At 46.0% G+C, this 20701-nt stretch overlaps 1 protein-coding gene across 6 annotated transcripts in view; it reads left to right on the top strand.

Moving 5' to 3' along the window:
* mpp7a (MAGUK p55 scaffold protein 7a) overlaps positions 1-20701 on the top strand; it is a 101173-nt gene that overhangs the window by 64805 nt on the left and 15667 nt on the right. For all 6 annotated transcript variants that reach the window (XR_014554570.1, XM_083683559.1, XM_083683555.1 and 3 more), the window contains 6 exons: positions 1964-2045; positions 2438-2523; positions 3133-3207; positions 4844-5040; positions 5726-5790; positions 20033-20203. Coding sequence is in view for 5 of the 6 variants with exons in the window: in XM_083683559.1 (XP_083539685.1) it covers positions 1964-2045; positions 2438-2523; positions 3133-3207; positions 4844-5040; positions 5726-5790; positions 20033-20203 (676 nt within the window). In the remaining variant the exon portion in view is untranslated. The remainder of the gene's footprint in view (positions 1-1963; positions 2046-2437; positions 2524-3132; positions 3208-4843; positions 5041-5725; positions 5791-20032; positions 20204-20701) is intronic.

The raw sequence follows: 20701 nt of genomic DNA, 5'->3' as shown, positions 1-20701 counted from the left end.
CTTTTATTGTTTATCTTCCTCCTCTCTCTTTAAGAAATGGCCCTGTTGGTTTTTTGGCCCTTCAGTCACCCCAGACTGGCTGATGATTTGGCCGCAGCCTGTCCTCTTATCAACCAGACCTCATTTGGCTACTGTGTCTGAGTTCAGAACAAGGCATTCCAGGAAATGCACTCCCCCCTTCCTGGCGTGGCTGGCCAGAATAAGCCTATCACACTGGAGGGTGGTAGGTCAAGTTCCAACACTGTACTAGCCCTGTGCTACACATGACCAGGGCAGTTACACTAATGACAGAGAGCAGGGAACCCAGACCTTTTCTCACTTATTTATTTACCCTTTAGCCAGCCACAAGCTCCCAATGAGATGTAATAAAAACATCCATCACTGGCCTGGCTTGCAGCCAACAACACACAGACAAAACCATCCCCACTGGATGAAAGAAGAGAGCTGCAACCCTAAGCCCAAATGTCTGAATGCTCCTCTGAGAGCCTCTGCAGACTTGTATCTCTGTTGTCTCTGACTCTCTCACTCTGACTGGGGCCTATTGCATCACACACAGCTGCTTTAAGTCACAATGCTATGGCTGAGTGTGACCCTGACACAAGGGTCCGACAGTGGGCTCCCCTCCTCCGATTTTTCTCCTACTGAAATATCAGGTTACTTAATTGGCCCAATTATTTTATTAAGTGGAAATCTTTAAAGATCTCTGGCCTGAGGAGTGTCTTATCCCCCTTTCAGGCCCTGCTCTTTCCATCAGGCCGCTGTCTCTTAACTCTACGTGGCGCAAAGACCTTGAGGAAATTATTATTGGAGAAAACCATTAGGTGTGGAGGGGTCATAAAAACAGTGATGTTGATGTGGTAATTGTGGTGAAGAAGTGGTAGAAACCAGAGGATGTGGTCCTGGAGAAGCCAGGTCTTTGACATCTTTCTGCTCTGTGATCATGTGCTTCTCATCAGCCATGACAGTTCTGACTGTATTGGTTCTGTTGAGGAAGGTAACCCAGGAAGAAACAGAAATAGGATCGTTGTCGTTGACGCCGGGCTTGTGTCTTTGAATGCCCCTGGCTGCCCTCAAATGGCAATTTGTTAGACAGTTGAAATAAAGCAAAGCCTCTGAGTGAAGCGAGGAGCCTCTTCCTTTCGAGAAACAATAACAGTCATAAAGATGATTTGAATAACAGGTAAAGAAGAGATGACGTTCTGTGCGACAAACTATCCGTCTAGACGACATGTCTGCGGCCCCTCTGGCAGGTTCGGATGGTGAACCGATGACACCCCATGCTGTGCTCATGGTTTCGCCGTCTCTGTCTCGCTGTTTGCCAACGTGTGGCACGTTGCCCATATTGTACATTGTTTGTAGGAGGGCTGAAGCGCATTGGCTCACCCTCGTCCCATTGTCTCAGCGTAGCGAATAAGGCCCCTGGTAAACGCATCACTGCTAAACACTGTCAGTTGAAATGGAAAGGGAAACCGTATCCCCTGCCCTCTGTGTCTCTCAGTCTGAGCAGCGGGGCAGTAAAGACTACAGTGAAAACACAGGGTGTCTGGAGTCTGCTACCTGCTGGGTGCTCACCTCTCTCAGTCAGGGGCTAGTAGAGACCCGGGGCTCCTGGAGAAGATGAATGTCCCTGCCAGGAAGACTTGCAGTGGAAATGGCCACTCAAACTGTGTAGAGTGTAGAGTTTCACCTACATGAGTATGCTTGGTTGAAATTAGATTGGAAATCAGAGTGTGCTGTATGATCTGTATGAAGTTTGATTGGATGCTTTACTAGAACGATTCCTGCAGTACGTTGGATGTGGATGTTGGAATTGCTGGCCATACTGATACACATGAATCCAATACTCCATGAATAATGTGTGTGTGTGTGTGTGTGTGTGTGTGTGTGTGTGTGTGTGTGTGTGTGTGTGTGTGTGTGTGTGTGTGTGTGTGTGTGTGTGTGTGTGTGTGTGTGTGTGATGCAGGGAGCCACAATAAAACGTGATGAGCACACTGGAGCCATCATTGTTGCCAGGATCATGAGGGGTGGAGCAGCTGACAGAAGTGGTGAGTTATCTCTCCTCTCTCCCTTTCACTGTATTGTCCTCTTTGCGCAGCGTGTGTGTGTGTGTTCATGCCTCTTTGGGAATTTACTGTGTGAAATTGATACACACGCGTCATTTGCCAAGCCCAATAATCACAAATATCACCATGAAAGAAAGCTACAAGCTGGAACGAACACACCCCCGAGCTGTGTGTGCTACCAAAGCAATGGACTCTAGGTTAAGCCTCACAAATACGGTGTACACAATTCTTCTGGATCTCATGGACTTATCTTGATTTGCCATACCCTTAGAACTTTGTACACTGTAAAACAATGTATGTCTACAGTGTGTGTGTGGTCTGTGTCTTCTTCCTTGTGTTATAACCCTGTACCCCGTCACTTATCCCTGCCCCAGGTCTGATCCACGTGGGAGATGAGCTGAGGGAAGTGAATGGGATTCCAGTAGAAGACAAGAAGCCTGAGGAAATCATTCACATTCTGGTGTGTGTGTGTGTGTGTGTGTGTGTGTGTGTGTGTGTGTGTGTGTGTGTGTGTGTGTGTGTGTGTGTGTGTGTCTGTGTGTGTATTATCATTGACCTGCTGTTTTGATCTGTTTTTGTCCCTGGGCTGCGTGGCTAGATTTATAGCCCTCTTTGTAGTGGCACAGCTCTCTCCTCTTAAGTTATCTGGCCCTTTGATTCCTCTCTGTGTTGATGGCTCACCATTGGCCCTTCTCTACGAGGCGGCCCTAGAGGACACCCTTGATTGGGACACGACAAGTAGCTACGCCTGGGCCACATGGTCCCCATGGAAGAGGCAGGGACAGCCCCTGTGTAGTCTCTCCAAGGCCTCAGATCAGCACGACCAGAGAGCTGGAGAGAAAAGAGAGAGCTTGGACTGGTACACTGGAGACCACTTAAAACAGTGGCTTCAGGACCATAATCCTCTTGGCTCTTCCCTCCGAGCCAGTCATCCTATCCTGTCCTAAATAAAACAGTGCTTCATATTAAGAGTCTCTCATTGGATTATTGGTTTAAATTATTTGCAGTGAATTGATCTGTTTCCCTATCTGTGTCTCTCTCCTCTGTCTGTCTTTCTCCTGTGTTTTAGTCCCAGTCTCAAGGGGCCATTACATTTAAAGTAATACCAGGCATCAAAGATGATGCGCCAAGCAAAGAGCCCAAGGTAGGTCCTGCCTTACTCATTATATTGATTGGGTTACACATATGACCTTTATGAGTGGAGCAATAGGTCCATTCTTCTGAATCCTCCCTCTAGTACTGGAGCCCAAACATTCCGCCTGAACTCAATGGGAAATCAATCTATATAGAATCTAGGCATAGGTCACGGATATTATACCTTTAATACTAAACATTTTTTCTAATTTTTGGGGGGATTCTTCATATGCATGTTTGTGTGTTAGTGAGTTGAAGTATGTATGTGTTCTGAGAGTGTTTGTCACATGTTTGCATATGTCAGGGTCTATGTTTGTGTCTGTGGGTAAATAAGCGTAAGCATATAAGAGTATGTGCAGTAGTGAGTCACAGAGGAACAGTCCAGTAGGTGGGTGTTTTAACGTCTAGGCAGCGTGGATGTATTCTACACCCACAGTTGTGATGGATTGTCTTTCATTGACATTTATCAATTCCAGAAGGGGGCTGGATGTGGTCCCTAGCTGAAGCTGGGGGTCAAAGCACATCCTGGAATATCATTTGTCAGAATGCAGGGTGCATGTACTGTATGTATGTGTGGGAGGGAGGGAGGGAGAGAGGGAGGGAGGGGGGCCTGTATCCTTTGTCATGGTTTAATGGTTTTAATATGGACATTTTGGACATCAATCTGAAACATATGTATGTGTGCCAAAACTCAGCCTCCCCTCTGTGACACTAGTTTACTCTTTTTTATCTATAGGTATAATAAATACATTGAAGTGCTACTAATTGGGTACACGTGTAAAACGGTGAAAAAAAACAAAGATAGACAAGAAAAAGTTAGAGGGGGAGAAAAACAGGAGCTTTCAGCAAGGATGTATTAGTGTATTCTGCTGTGGGCTTCAGAGCCAAAAAGCTTGTTCTCTCTTCAATCCCAAACAAAACGTCCCTGTCTGAACATAATTTCACTACATGGCACAGAGGGCTCTCTAAATCAGCCAGACGGACTCATGGATAGGACTGTCTCTCTCTCTTTCTTTCTTTCTTTCTTTGCTCACTGGTGACTAAGAAATGCTAATTTACTGTGACACAGTGAGGTGCTTCTGCTGTAGCTCCTGCGAAGGGAAAGGACGTCAAAAGCTCTGAGATTTTTCCCCTCACAGGTCTTACCTCTTTTGTGCTGATGAGGTGTGTCCCTCCCCTACTGCCAAGATAAATTAGCCCATCTCGGAAAAATCCCCCTGTTGCTTTTTTTCCCTCAGTAGGGAAAGATTACTGATCTTAATTTGACCTGCAAATCAGTAGAAATCACCGTGCGGAACAGAGCAGGAGTCACATTTTGAGCCTCTGACTCAGTAGATGTTAAGTCTCGCCACGCTCGGTAGCTGACAGAGTTTAGTCTGAGGGGGTGTTCTCCGTCCCCCCCTCTCCCTGTTAATGGAAACACCCAGAGGGCTAGGTCTAGTGGCTCTAGGTACTAACTCTGATTGCACTGACCTTTCCTGGCCAATCACGTTAAGCGACAGTGAAGTGCGTCTGCTCGACAGACGTCACCTTGATGTCACCACGGCCTAGGGGGAGAGAAGACGCACGTGGAAAGGTAATCTAAAAGAACTGTTGTCATCTTTTTTTAACGTGTCTCTTTCTCTCTTCTTTTCTTCTGGTTCCAGATGTTTGTGAAGGCGCTCTTTGACTACGACCCTAGTGAGGACAAAGCCATCCCGTGTAAAGAGGCCGGCCTGGGCTTCAAGAGGGGAACTATCCTTCAGATCATGAGCCAGGATGATGCAACCTGGTGGCAGGCCAAACACGACGGTGATGCCAACCCCCGCGCTGGCCTGGTCCCCTCCAAGCAGTTCCAGGAGAGGTAAGCTACCCAGACACCCCCACACCCCCTAACCTCCACCCCCTCTCGTCCCCCACATCCCCCCAACCCCTCAGTCCCCTCTTCCCAGCCAGGGCAAGGCCTGTCTGTCTGCCATCCCATTACAAGCCCAGCCCCAGTGTTTCACTGCCATCACAATGAAAGGAATGACTTTTTTCTCTTTTCCATTTTTTCTCTCCTTTTTTTCTTCTCCCCCTTTTTTTCACAGACCTCTCACTGCCAAAATACTTTGGATTTCCGCGCACGTCTGGCCCAAAATGAGTAATGACAGAAAATGATAGCACTGGTACTGATCCACTTTGGAAGGGGAGCGGATGGAAAATCGCACATCAGTGGCGTGCTCAGATGGCCACTGATGTGCAACACAGAGCTCGGGGGCTGGGGCAGTTTCTTGGCACCGTCTGACGGCCCCCTGAGAAAAAAAAAAACTCCAATCCTTCCCATTTAACCCTGCAGCTTTTTTCAATAGCAGGCATTGTGTTTTTTTTGTCCCCACATCTTCCTCTCCTCCTTCTTCTTCTTCTTCTCTCTTTTTTTTTCGATTGAAAGAATGAACCTGATGGCTATTTAAGAACGTTTCTGGGTATCATAGCAGAAAGTGTTTATTAATCCCAGTGCGGCCGTGAAAGCTGATGGTTTTATTGTGCTTCGCTTGCTCTTCCTGCAGGAGATTCGCACTCCGTCGGCCCGCCGCCCATGTTCAGCCCCAGAGAATCTCCACCCGAAGATCATGTAAGCATACATCTCCTCTGACAGAGCTGTACAAATCACCCAACACTAGCCATTCTCACTGTACCACGTGCCAGTGCTCAGGACCCCCAAGCACACCTGAGAGACAGAACATGGGGATGAGTGTCAGGAGAGTTCCGTTATGCCTCGTGTGTGTTTTCTGATTGATTCATGCTCTGTTATAATCCCTACACCCTGAAACTGTCGAAGACTCCACTGCTTCTCACTCGTCAGGGGAAATGTAGTGTCTGGCTCTCCCTCTCTCTCTCTCTTCCCTCTCTCTCCCTCTCTCTCTCTCTTCCCTCTCACTCTCTCTCTCTCTCTGTGTTGATGTGGTTGGAGATTAGCTGAGCAGGGCGGGGGCTCCCCTCTGGAAGACCTCTCCCCATCCAACGTGTGAGTGCTGCGAGGCTAATGAAGAATTAATGATCTGATAGGAGGCCTGAGGATGTGATAGGGGCTTAGTGCAGTAAATTACCTCCCGCTCTGGTTTACACATTAGCATGTTTTACTGTGTGTGAACATGTGGGCCTCCTGCCTCCAGCCGCCGGCCAGGCTGGAGCTATACAGTCTCACGACAACAGCAGACCAGAGCAGCGACCTCACTGGGGGAGGGAGGGAGGGAGGGAGGGATGGAGGGAGGGAGGGAGAGAGAGGGGGAGAGAGAGAGAGAGAGAGAGAGAGAGACTGGGCCTCAACCCTACAGCACTGCAGAGGTGTGTATGTTAACTCACTACAGACACCATACTTTATTCACTTTAAAGGTGCAATCTGTAGCCTCTTTATACCCTCTGGCCCCCACCGGCCCTCCCCTTCAGTCCTGGCTGGTCAATATTGTTTTTTCCAGAAGATAAACTGATACTGATCGCACCTTTAAAGTGGTAACAGGGAATTCATTAACACGTAACTATGTGGTAATTAATAGTTTAGACAGAACCCAGCTGTCCTGGGGTGTTTATTTCCCCATGCAGCTAGGCGTCCTTGTTGTCAGACCGTGTGTGTACACACACGGCCTCTCAGGCGAGGAGGTGTTTATTCCTGCCCTCTGTTCCCTCTCTCAGCTTTTTCATCAGTTACTCACTTACCCATAATACCTTTTACGTGAGGCCTGTCATCACCCCCTCAATACACTAGCCCCCCCTCCTTCTCTCCGTCTCTCCACACTCTGTCAATCACCAAGCCTGACACATATCCAACAGTAAAGCCATGGGTAATGAGAACTGACAGATTCTTTACTGTAGCAAATATTTCTATTTCCTTCCCGTTCCAAAACATATGGAGACCCTGAGCAGAGTACAGATGCTGTTGGCTTAGTTCAGGTCTTGTAGCACAGAGGACATTCTGGGCCTTTTCCTGACTGACATAATGATAATCCACTTTCATAGTAGGAAATAACCACAGCAGCCTTCTCCCTGTGCTGTTTGGGTAGCCCCAACATGGTGGCCCTCAGAGTGGAGGGACTGTCCCAGTCATTGGTAACGGCTTTGAAGCAACCTTAACACACCCACCCCTAAATATAGCATGACGTGTAGCTTCGATCATAACCTCAAGTAATTTATAATGTCGTTGTTTCCTGGTTATGTTCAACCACAGTCTGGCATAGATGGTACAGATAGCTTAAATAGCTCAACAGAAAGTCTTAGGGAGACAGTACTGTACTGTTAACTTTCCTATTTCCCTACATGTTTTTACTATATTTAATAACCCAGTTCCTCTTTATGAGTTATTATACACACAGACCATTTTTGTATGCTCAGCATGGCAGGTGTAAAGTGTAAAAACCTATTGCAGGCCTCCTTTACAGTCTCCCTTTGAGCTGTAGCAGCACCAGTACATACGTTATGTACAGTAATATGTGTGTATGTGCCATTAATACTAGGCAGGGTGTATGATGAATGTAATGTACGTGTGTACAGTAGGAAGTCCAACTAACACTCACATACACTAAAACTCTCACACACACACACACACACACACACACACATATATATATATGCACACACAAAGGGACACACTATGTAGAGAATGAGAGCAGGAGGGAGGAGAGAAGGAAAGAGTAACAGCATGTGACCCTATGGACCTCCGGTGGCTGGGTCAGAGAGAGGAGGGAGTTCCTCTGGTGTAGACCAGGCCTCAGACAGACCTGGGCCTCAGGGCTATAAAGCATTTCTTAATTGAAAGATAGAGAGGAGACCTGCTGTTAGGGAGGGGGGGTGGGGGGGCTCGGGGGTCTCACTGTTTCCAGCCCAGGAGCTACATCGGCTGGAGCAATATTGATCTTGGACCGGGCGGCCGGCGAGCATCATTTAACCGTGTCCATTTACGCCTAACGTTTGGGGGTTATAAATAGCAACCTCCCTCTCTCCAAGACACGCTCTATACTGTGGATTACTACATTAAATTTTAGTTATATAAAATTGTTGTTGGTGCTTTTGAATTTCAACAGCGATCAGTGAAAAAGTCAGTTCCCCCTCATCTCATGATGGGCTACAGTCTCGGCTGGTTCTGATGGCCCTCCCTCCCTCCTCCTTACCCCCAGACCATGAATGTCTCTCTGGCTCTCCTCCAGTCTGCTGCTGTCCTCTACCATCCTCTCTGAACATCCTGACAGCTCTCTGGGCTGCTTCATAGGACGTCTCTCCATACATTTGACATGCGAGCGCTCCACTGTCTGATTGTATAGTTAGGTGAGCTGGCTGCCAAACACGTGGGTGCACTTACAGCTGACCTGAGGGGGCCCAGTCTCTCTCTCTCTCTCTCCACACCACGGGTTGCTGTTGTCTCTCCAGACACACGCTCACTCTCTCTCCCGCTCTGTTGAACGATTGAATCTCTCCTAAACGGCGCCCAAGATTCTACAAAGTGCCTCTGAACCTGGCCTTTGCTCAAAGTATCCGTCAATTGAATTTTTCAACCTAAACGCTCACAGATCTCGACAGAGAGATTGAAAAAAAGAATAATAATACATTTCAGAAGTAAAGGTTAGGCCTTGATAACCTCATAGAGACCGCCCATAGATTTGAATCAGGCTTTCCAGCTACTCTATTGTTTTTCCCCCTGAAATAAAAACCTCAAGATATTAGAAGGGCTGTAATACCGCAGTGTGGTGTGTTATTAATCTGCATGTTTTCATTTCCGGACACTCATTATAACGTTCACAAACTGCAATATAAAACTCGATCATATACAGACGTCCTAATACGGACCAGCTCTCTCTCTCATTACCACAGCCAGACTGTAAACAATTTCTGTCCAATCGATGTGCTAGAAAACGTATGAAAACGATCTCATTTCATGTCATCTGGAAAATTCTGCCGGTCTCATCCCGGCTATAAAAGAGGGCCAGTTTGTTCAAGGGAAGGCCATCTGCATGTTAGCCAGAGGCTAGGGTGACATCAGCCCATAACTCAGGCCCATTCACAGGGTGTTGACTGGGGGTCATTCCACAGCCTCGTCCACCAGTAAGGAGATAGCTGAGAGATGGCTGTCGGGGCCAGCGGTGCCGAGCGAGCGGCCAGGTGAACTGCGTGTGGAGAGAGAAGATGTCTGCAGTTTAAGATGTGCTAAGCTGATGGACTGGAGGGCTTGGCTCTCTTCATGTTGGTGAATCAGGTTTTCTGTTCCAGCGCTAACAGGGTGCAGTGGTGACGAGGACGAGGATGATAATGAAGATGATATGATGAAAACCTTCCCCACATGTCAGCTGCTGGAGCCTGTCTGCTCAGTAGCATCATCCACCCAGTCAGTCCTTTTCCCAGCCACAGGATCCAACCACAGGGACATCAGAGAGACTAGATGCCCCCCCCCCCCCCCCTATCCCTTCTATCTATTTATCCCATCTATTCCCCATCTCCCCCTCTCTCCACCTCACCCCTCTGTCACCCCTCTGGTGAGGTTTTGGGAGCTGTATGACATGTGATACCCCACAGTGTGTGTCCCTCTCCGTGGGGAGCCAAGAGGCATCCAGTGACAGGCTGACTGCACACTGAGAGCTGTGTAGCCACAGCGTGGGCGGCCATGGCTCCTCTCCTCAGTAAATGATAGGCTCCACTGTCACTGCAGGCCCATCGCAGTAACGACAATAACAGCACTACTTACTCACTCCCTTCTGCTCTCAGAATGTATGTCTGGAGGACCAAATGTCAAACTTCTTCTGAACTAAGAAAAAGTGAAAAAATAACACAACCAAAATTTAGTAGCATACTTTTCATGTTACTGGTGATTGTCCCTGTCGACTTTAATTCTGCACCGTTATCGCATGGTAGTTCATCAGACAAAGAATGTTAAAGAATGTTAAAGAATCAGTACTGCTACTAAACTATTACTTTCACTTTTCTTAAATGCAGATAACAGATGAAAGGGGTGCATGGTGTAATGAGTACAGCACTTTGAAGGTCAATAGATATCCCTGTCACGCACATTCACTCTCCTTCCCTCTCATGTATTCCTTTTCCCCCCTCTCTTTCTCTCTCTTTTTTCTTCCTCTTCTCTCTGCCACTGTTCACAAAAGCCTCTTCAGAAGCTGGTTTTACTTAAGATGTCAAATTACAATGGGAGGAGGCAGCGTCAGAGGGAACATTGCTGTGAACACACAGTAACATGTGAAACAAGATGTCAGATAAAGACTCCAGATTCAGATTACCCTTCCACTTAAAAACACCAAGCCATAAGCTCGCTTTTAGCATGTAACCACCACTGAGAAAACCCATTATTTTCCGTGATCGCTTGTGACTGTTGTTATGGCTAGCCATTACCTTTACCGTGATGCAACATCTCCCGATGCTGCGGTGCGCTCTGGGAAAAGTGCAACGCTGTAAGGTGAGCCCGAGGCTCTCATAGATGCCGTTATGTATGTTTTGATTTGACCTTGTTTGGTGGAATTGGGACCACATGAAGAAGGGGAAGCGTTTTAAGTGGGTCCAAATGTTCTCTGTGTGGGAAGGATGTGGACCTCTCCTCTCTCCCTAAGCCACTATGGATCATCTCGCCACCACTTGTGGCCTCACCAGACTGTAGTGGAGTTACATGGGGTTCAGCTTAGGGTTCATCTGTAGAGAGTTGGTATCATTTAAATTAAAGTATGTTTGAATGAGTTTCATCTTAAATGTTATGTTGAACGTGATTCATGAGGTTTTGGAGAGAGTTTGCCTGTACGGCCTACAGGAGGTACTGTACCTCATTTATCATCAGATTTTATATCATGCGAATGGATCTTCCAATAAGAAATATCACAACAAATTAGAGGACAATCATCTGTGCCTCTTATGGTGTCCTTGTACAACATTCAACATGAACTGTCTTTATTTAAAAGATTTTAACCCTTTATTTTTATTTTTTTTGTGGCGTTTCTAAGATGATGAGGCTGTTGAGTTTGGTAGGTGTCTCTTTCTCTTCTTCTCTACTTTAGCTAATTCTCCTCTCACCCTCTTCTTTACCCCTCTCCCTCTTAACTTCCACTCATTTTAATCTTTAATGCTTTCCTTGCTCTTGCAGCTGAGGAAATTGAAGGTACTGCTCGTCAGACTAACCCCTGTTCATCGACAGTAGACTCATACCTGTAGGTCATTGGCTGTGGAAGCAGTAGGCTACTCCAACAATGAGACCAATGCGGATCAGTCTCCTCTCACCATGGCTGTGTCGGCTATGTTAGCTTGTCCGGGATGAGCAGAGTGCACCTCTACCCTCATCTCAACTCTGATCCCCATGCCCCACTGTTTTTGTTTGGCTGTCTTCTTATGTCAACCGAGACGGTTGTAAAGAGGTTGACCAAGTGTCTTTGTCAATTATTCAGCTTACCTGGAAACGACATGAGCGCAAGGTCATTGGCCTACTGCACTGACCAAGACTTCCTCTTTCACTCACAAACCAATCACTTTCATTAAAGCAGACATCATTTAACAAAGCCAGGGATAAAGATGTATCCCTTAACATGCACACTGTAGCCGCTTTTGACTGCATATTCACAGAACCTGGCAAGATCTGGTATGGTCCATCCACAAAACATCACATAATTAGCTCATGCAAAAAAACAATTTTTCTGAATATCTGTCTTGTTTATTATTATTTTAAGTGTAGAGAGTGTTTTTTTTCTACCTGTTTGTGTATTGTATGCGGTAGTGCTTGATTTTGCCCCTATACCTGTGTAGTAATGCTGTTATACTGACTAATTACTCGAGTAGCAACAACTTGTTATATATACTGTGCTGTACTGTAGTCATTTGATAATTGCATGATGTATGGAGTTTAGCGGTATGTGTTAGAGTAGTAACATAATTACTACACAGGTATGCAATTTGTGTATTTACTTGTCTTCCTGGCCTCTGTGGTAGTATGTTGTAACTGTCCTCAGTAGGTAGATGGGTGGCTGGCTCTGATTGTAATCTGTTGTGTCTCAACTCTAACTCTTGTGCTTCTCTTCTGGTCACCATGGTCTTTTCTTTCTTACTCTCTCGTCTCATCACCAGAGGATGCTGACTATGGGTCCTATTTAAGCGGATACTACATAGGTGAGAGATCTGTCCTCCATCTCCCTGCCCCCTGCTCCGTGTCCGTGTGTCCTCTGTCCTCTGCCATAGCTGTGTCATAGAGACATTAAGAATAGGGTGTGTGACTGTCCCCCCCCGAGGTACGATGTGTGTGTCCTAGTTTTGCCTCCCCAACCTGCTCGTTAACTGTTCCATGCATTTCCCATCTTTCCTCAGGTTTCTCTTAAAGTGACCAGACTCTTATGTGGTATGTCATAGAGCCATGTTTACATGTAGAAGTCTTTTTTTAAGAGAAAACTTAGGAAATAAGGGCATGACATCTGTATGGTGCCAATTCATTTCTTATGCCATTAAAAAATTGCAGTAGGCTATCGAGGCGTTACTCTATCAGTTCTACAACAAGTTCTTCTACTGAATGTACAGTCCTATGGTCTAAAATAGATCTTTGTAGATGGTACAGTATATTGGTTTGGGTTCCATTCTTCCATTCTTTGTTCTGAGAGTTCAGCCGATTATCTCCTGTTGATGTGGTCCTGGTTGGACTTTAGAAAATTAATGCCTGTTCTGCAGTCATTCCCCCATGCTGTTTTCAATTTGATTTGCGTGCAGAAAATGTTCCTCATCGTGTTGTTATTATGACTGTCACTTTCCCAACAAATCATAAATTATATTCCCTCTGGAGCACCACAAAGTGTCCTGGCAGCATCTCCCAAATCCCTCTCTCTCTCCCTCTCTCTCTCTTCCCTCTCTTACCTCTCTCTCTCTCTCTCTCTCTCTCTCTCTCTCTCTCTCTCTCTCTCTCTCTGTATACTGTAGTACTGTAGTATAGATGATGTACTGAGGTCACCAGGCGGTTTGGTCTCTGGACACTTCAACACACTAAACCGTTTAGACTCTTGATTTCACAGGAGATCCAGTGCATGTGAAGTTTATAAATACAGACTTTGAGTTATGTCTGCCAAGCTCAATCAGAGGCTGTCATCCTATAAGGATGACCTTTTCACAGAGCTGTTTTCTCTCTCTCTCAGTATTTGCCCATGCTGTCACTCTGCCGTTTTGATGAGGTCTCTGACCTCAACCTCTCCTTTTCCTCCCAAGGCCTAAGCAACCTCCAAGCTGTTCCCAGAACAGTTAACGTTGTTTCTATGTCTTACAATAAAGCACTGGTTTTCTGAAACAAGAGAGCCTCTGGAAAAAAAAAAGCTCTATAATAACAGCTTCTCTACAATCCCAGTCATTGCACATTGCATTTCATGCTGTTGTATGTGGTTGTATGATTTAAAGTTGTCCTGGCCTAATAGCTTGAAATCCCAGAGCACAGATGCTTTTTCAATGCCGCTGAGGTTGCTTTGGGAGCTTGGGAGGACAGAAGGGGGGTTGTCTTCTTTGGTCTGTTTGTTTTCCCTCCTTACTTCTGTCAGTGATGCAACGTCTGCTCCTCCATCGCCAAGAATGGTCTTCGAGCGCATCTTTGGGCAGGCGGATTCCTGCAAGATGCAGCTCTATTGTAAAGCCGGGAGACTGTAAGAGCCACATGTCCTGAGATGCTTCCCCATCAGCCCTGAACACAGCTCTGAGACCTCCATCTCAAACGAGAGAATTAAAGAGATCATTAAGAACCATGGCCGCCCAGGGCTCATTCCTCTTCCTCTGGAAGAAGCCGAGTAGACATGTTTTCCCTGAGATCCATCGGCACGTTGTAGCTCAATCCCTGGGAGAGAAACCTTATACCTGGACACCGAACTGGAAGCGTAGGCACGGTGACATCTCGTATGGTTATTGTAATCCCAAAGATCCTGAAGCACAAAGCCCCACACCAAACATCCGGAGGGAGAGACAAAAGGCCAAAACAGTTGGGAGGGAAAAAGCTGGGAAAGCTATCAGCCCCGGAATCCAATTAAGGCAGAGTTATGGAAAAATGGAGACGTGTTATAAACTGAAATAAAAAACGCTCCATTTCCAAAACAAGTTTATTTCATCTGTCTGCAGGTTCACTACTCAAGGACGAGCAAGAGCCAAGAAATAAGGCATGGTTTAAACACTAGATTACTGCGTTTTTCCCCCCTCTCCATCCAAAGGCACGTAGATGCATTCCACTGCATCGGATTGTAATGTAATATATGTTTTAATTGGGCATTTAGATCCAGGCAGAGCAGGTAGGGGTAAAGACAGGTGTGTACTGTATGTTCAGTCTTGTCAGTCTTAAGTATTGGCCAGACATCCTAGCGTTCTGGTCTTCAACAGTGAGAGACAACTCTGGCATCTCCCCTGCTGCTGGTTTGTTGTTTAGCATCTCTGTCTGAACATCTGATTGATGAGACAAACAGGAAAGCGGGCGTTCCGGCTCAGTGTTCTTGGCCCGCAGGCCCTGCTGGCGCAGCGAGACCAGGCATAAGAGCAGCGGAGGCCGTAGAGATGTGCGTGCACGGGGGTTTTCACCAACGCATTAGGCAGCGTTTCTGACTAGACATTCCTGAGCCTAAAGAGCTCTGGGATAAGACGGAGGGGAAAAACAAATAGCACTCGACACAAACCTGCCTCTCTCAGCCAAGGGGCTTGAGCACTATTCCACCATATAAGCCTGTAACACTTGGGTAGGGTACCACTTTCCACATGCGCAAGGCCATGGAAACTACTCCCAGAATGTGTTTCCCCCAGATAACACTTTAATGAGTTCACCACGGTGGACTGTTCTGAATGCATATTTCAAATGTCACTGTTGAAATGTGTTTATATATATATAAGTGTGTGTGTGTGTATATATATATATATATATATATATATATATATATGTGTGTGTGTGTATATACACACACAGAATATATTTGAATTACAGGTTAACCATCTCTTGTCCTGCCCCTTCTGAACTGGAAGTAAATCTGCCCGTAAAGCGGGTGAGAGGAGGTTTGAAGGACAGCAGCGAGATACCATATACGTCAGCGAAAACACTCTTCCTTGTTAAAGTTTGCTTGTTCTCTCTAGACCAATGTTTTTTACCATCAATACAATTACCATCCGTGCGGTTTAGCCTGTAGGCCAGGTACGTGCGTGCTGCAGCGAACTCGTCCGGAAGCTGCCGTTGGTTCTGCGGGTTTGATGCTTGATACAGGGGGTCTCCCAGGGACGGTCCGGGAGGCCACTATGCTACCCAAAATCCCTTTCACAGATGCCTGTAGCAGTTTACATGGAGGGACTCTGTTGCGATGGGAGCATTTGAAGGCCACACGCCTGTTTGTCTGTCTGGACAGGTCCTTTCCCCACACACAACTGCACAGCAGGACAGTCGTATTTGAACCCGGCCGTTGGTGGAAGAGGGGAATTAGGACCAATGTTCATCTTGCTTGTCTGATCATCAGAAACCATGTTGTCTTTTCCTAATTGACATGAGAGCACATAGCAAACCGGAGGTAGCTGGTTAATTTAACACTAATGTTCATGATATATTTGTTCTAAAAGTTTTGTTCTAAAGTTCGTTTTTTTTGTCTTTTTAGTTTGTCTTGTTGTTGTTGTTGTTGCAGCAGCAGCACTCTGCAATCTACTGTCCTATGGTGGACTAACGATGGCAGATAGTGTGGAAAGTAGTCTTTCCTCAGTGCCATCCTCCTCTATTCTGCAGAGTGTGTCTGAAATCGACTCGAACAGACTTCCAACTATAATGGGCACACATAATGAGACCAAGAGCCAGTAATGCTTCCCATATTCTGAGCCCACAACAGGACTAAGTGTTGCAGTGATAAACCGCACATACGCGGCTGGCAAGAGAGCAAAATGCTCACTTAATCTTACGCTGCCAGGTCCAGTTAATTCCATAGTTGTCATCTCCATTAGTTTTCAGCAGAGGACTTGTTTGGAGAGCCAGGATGGCACTGTGTCTGTCAGCACTTCTCCTCCAGTTAGAGCCCCAGCCTCAGATGCCTGGGTGTGCTTCTGCAAAAGCCCACAACAGGTGGTTTTTCAATTATCGTTTTCCTGCCCCTATCTCCCCCCCAAATAGTCTGATTTGGGGAAAATGGCCATTTTGATTCCTTTTGTGTTGTCACTTCAGTGTTCGCCTACACATGGTGTCTGGAATATTTGACCTGTTGTCATGTTATTCTCAGGGTTCTCAGTTCCAAAAGCAATCTACAGATGCGTGCCTTGGTTCTTTATTTTCCAAGAAGCATCTGTTATTTTTTATGTACGTTCATATTTTTTTCACAGTTTTGCATCATTTCTTTTACAGACACAGCAGTGTTTCACAGGACGTTAGCATCAGAGGAGTGGGCAGTTAGTATTCACAGTTTGTGAAGGCCTCCGGGTGTTTTCTTTGCACACATGCTGAATTTCCTATGCGGCTGTAAGATATTATCACACTGGAAAATGGGCTTGCAGGAGCACTGGCAACTTCCAGGCAATTGTGTGTGTGTGTGTGTGTGTGTGTGTGTGTGTGTAGTGGCAGCGCATGTCTCTCTGTGTTTACGCTGTGCTTGATATGCTCCTTGTCTTTTTCTGTTGGAGTTTTCTTTTACCAGAAGAGAGGGTTTGAATAGTGTTAGTTAAGTGTGTGTGTGTGTGTGTGTAAGTTGTGCAATTACGGTCACGGCCAAGTGCACACCATTAAGAGGTGCGTGTGTGGGACCTTAGCATGGAAATGTCTCTATATCCCAGCTGTCTTTCATATGAAGAGGATGCTACACAGTGCCACTATGGTACATTAAGGGGATAGGCACAGTTTAGGCTTCAGGTGATCAATGAGTCACACCATTACAGCAAGGGTCCAGCTTCATGCATATCTAACATTCCTCAAACCGCCACCACCAACCCTCTATTGGCGAGGTCCAGTGGAAACCCCACTGTGAGGTTAGACCATACTTTCTGTTGCTCTAACATAGGGGGTTTCATGACAACAGGGCAGCCCCCACAAGGTTGAGTCACTTCTTAATTCTGGATCGAATTAATTTCCAGCCCTCTGGTCTAATTCTGTCTCCCATCAGTAATGGAGATGAGGGTTTGCTGCTCATGCTTTGATTTATTTATCCTTGGCCACAGGGAGGAGGGTTATTCTGCTATTTGGATGGAGCTGTCTAGAAAGGTTTAAGTGATTGTGAAGGCCCCGGATTACGGAGCCCCTTCAACTCAGGAACAGCAATTTGTATTGACTGGCCGCAGCTGAGCAGAGTAATGAATCCCTGTGCACCTGCCTCCCTGAAGGAAAACAAAGAGATTCCCTCTGACAGAGCCAATGAAACGCCGGCGCCTTGTTCTCCCTGACCGGCCCGGTAATCGAACGGAACACCCTATGTAGCGATGCGCTAATGAGAGCACGGTATCATCCTGTTTTATTGGGGTTGCACTGAGCCTGCTCTGAGATGTCTCTCAAAGCAAATACAATGAGTGTTCATTTTAAACGTGGGTCCTGTAATGTTATGATTTTAACCTTTGCAGATGAATCTGTTTTAGGTAACACTCTATATCAAGTTGTCCTTCTACCTGTATAGTTTACACCATTAGAAACAGTTTGAAGAACATACACTTTCATATGACTGATACAATACTGTGAGTACATTTTCTCCCTGTATTACCACACCTCTAAAGTTCGATAGCTATTGTTCTGAGAAACGCTGTATGATTACCATATGGATAGCGGTGGTTTCGGAGGGAGTGGTGGGGGAGAGCGAGAATAAAGGGACAGACACATCTTGCCGACAGGAAGGTGGATAGGTGTGAAATGTTGAACAAACGATTGATCAATAAGAAAGTCTCCCCATTGTTCTCTCTCTCTCTCGCCCCCTTCCTGTGTAAGCACAAGCCCGTCAGCTGATAGACTTTGTGTGTCCTCCTGTTAGGCTTGTGCCTCTTGTTTGCAAGCAATAATAAATACCAGACTCAGATATTGTGGCTACTCAGGACTCAGGAATCTCATCTCTGAAGAGCTAAGTACAGAGTGGTAAATCCTAGACATCCACCACATTACTCTAGTGAACAACATTGAATTAACATGTTTACTTACAGGAGTAATTCAGTAATTGCATGGTACTGTACATGGAGTTGAGAGGTTTACGTTATTACAAAAGTGAAATAGGGAAAAGTCCTTATTTCACTTGTGTAATAGGGTAGCAGAAACCGGTGACCTCCATCGCTATGTCATCACAAAGTAACATTACAGTTAAGTAATTTCAGTTACATAATGAAAAGGGTGGTCCATTTTGTTGTTTTTACAGCTACAGCATATCAGAGGATCTTTTCCACTATGTGGCAGCAGCTAATTCTGTCTGTGTTGGGGTTGGTCAGAGCAGTAGGGGCTGTTGAATGAGTAAGATACACCACAAGAGAAATGGCACAGACAACATAGCCCACAACTTGCCCGCAATGGAACAAAGTCTGCCCTAGATGTTCAGTGTAACACAATACCCAACACACACACACACACACACACACACACACACACACACACACCTTATTGCCATGCACACGTGTTATTGTGCTGAAGCCATTTGACTTACGGCGTGTTTCATTTGTGACCCAGCGTAGGTCCGCTCCATCCCTTATTAAGTGGCTGTTTGGAAAAGAACAAGCTTGAAAGAATGTAGACGCTCTGTTTTTGCTGCACATCTGCACAGCACTAGCGGTTTCTCAATGTTGTGGAAAGTATTAAGGGGATTGGATCATGTTTTTTTTTCCTCTCTTCTGTCCATAATTTTCATGCTGCCTTAATCTTACTTGGGCATCTTGCATCATATTCTTGAATTCATTAATCACTGTTTAAAAGAAAGGAAAAAAAACGACCTACTGCCGTGTGCAGAAATTGCATATTAGGTGTCCTTGGTCATAAATATGAAACTGTGCTCTTCAAATTAGGGGTAAATTTCTCCTTTTGATACTGCCGTAGATCATTAGAACCAGGCCTTCATGCTCTGAGTTGATATGTGAGGAAGCCTTTGTGGTGGCATTCCGCGGACATGCAGTGCACGATAAACCAATCAGACATGACAGCCGTCGTAAAATGACCCAAACAAACGGTTTAATGCTTGCTTCCAGCCAAAGGACACCCCCCCACCAACCCACCATCGAAAAAGTGGTCTGAAAGAATGAGAAATCATAGCCCAGCAGTTTTGTCAAACGGACAAGCATGAAGCAACTGGCAGTAAATTCACATAGCAGTGAATTACATGGAAAAAACACAGAACTCCCTCCTGCCATTTTTTGTTCTCACTGTGACCTTCTTGTAGAGAGCAGGAGGGAGAGGTCAATGCACTTAAAATGCAGCAAAGGGTCCAAGAGGCTATACAGATTAATCACATCTCGGACATAAAGAGAGAAATTACAGGTACATGACATAAACTGTTGCGAGGGAGAAATGTATGGGAATGTGGCAATAATGTTTTTATGGGCTTGAGAGGACATAAAAGCCCAGGCCACGCTATGATCATATACATTGGCAGGTATCTACATGCAAGAAAATGATTGAAATGCATTACATGTCGTCTGGGGAAAAAGTGAATAAGTGTGTAAGTACTAGATCCAGAGAAACCGTTTGGCCAAGCATATAGCCCCTGCACCTACTGCATAGATATCACTCAAAAGCAGCACTACACATATGAGGTATTTTACATCAAACCATGCACGTATAAACTTTCCAAGATATTGAAATGCTCATAAATTGGGACGCACATCTGCAGGAAGGTGTGTATACACACACAGCCCTCTCTCTCTCTCCTTCAGAGAACTCTCCAACACTCTCCTTCACTCTTTCCCTCTCCCTCTCCCTCTCTGATTTGCAGCCGGGTTTCGAAGGAGCTTCCGCCTCAGCAGGAGAGACAAGAAGACCAACAAGTCCATGTACGAGTGTAAGAAGAGTGAGCAGTACGACATGGCCGACGTGCCCACCTACGAGGAGGTGACCCCCTACCGCAAGCAGAGCGGGGCCAAGCACAGGCTGGTGGTCCTGGTCGGTGAGTTACAGACGACCGGCGGGCACCAGGGGGCTGGGCTGTTGAACTTGGCACTGGAGAGGCCATAGTTTTAGCGTAATGCGTGCCTCCCATAGTGCCGCACAGAAACAGTGCTGTACTCCAGAGCTCCAGGCCCACAGGTGGCTCGGCCTTGCCCTCACAGAGCCGTAACCCAGAAATGAGCTCCCGCTGTGGGAATCACCCACACACAAGGCCCCTTAACTTTTAAAGCCTGGTGGAATCCATGGCGCAGTCTGGATATTAATTCATATTTAGTGCTTTCATTTAAGACACCTTGTTCTGAATGTTCTTTTTTCTCATTCTAGACTCGGCAGAATTGTTAACACTTGCTTTAAAGGCTGGTTTTACAAAGCCTTCCAGAAGGCTTTATAAAGTGCCAAAGTCTTGAAATGAAGTTAGCCATTTTTTGTATGCCTTCTTTGTAGTGTAACAGACAAGCATTGCCAACGAATGGTAGAACAATACGTTAAGCCAGGT

This window comes from Argentina silus (assembly GCF_951799395.1).
Source record: "Argentina silus genome assembly, chromosome: 1".
NCBI classification, from domain to species: domain Eukaryota; kingdom Metazoa; phylum Chordata; class Actinopteri; order Argentiniformes; family Argentinidae; genus Argentina; species Argentina silus.
This window is presented reverse-complemented; position numbering and strand designations above follow the sequence as displayed.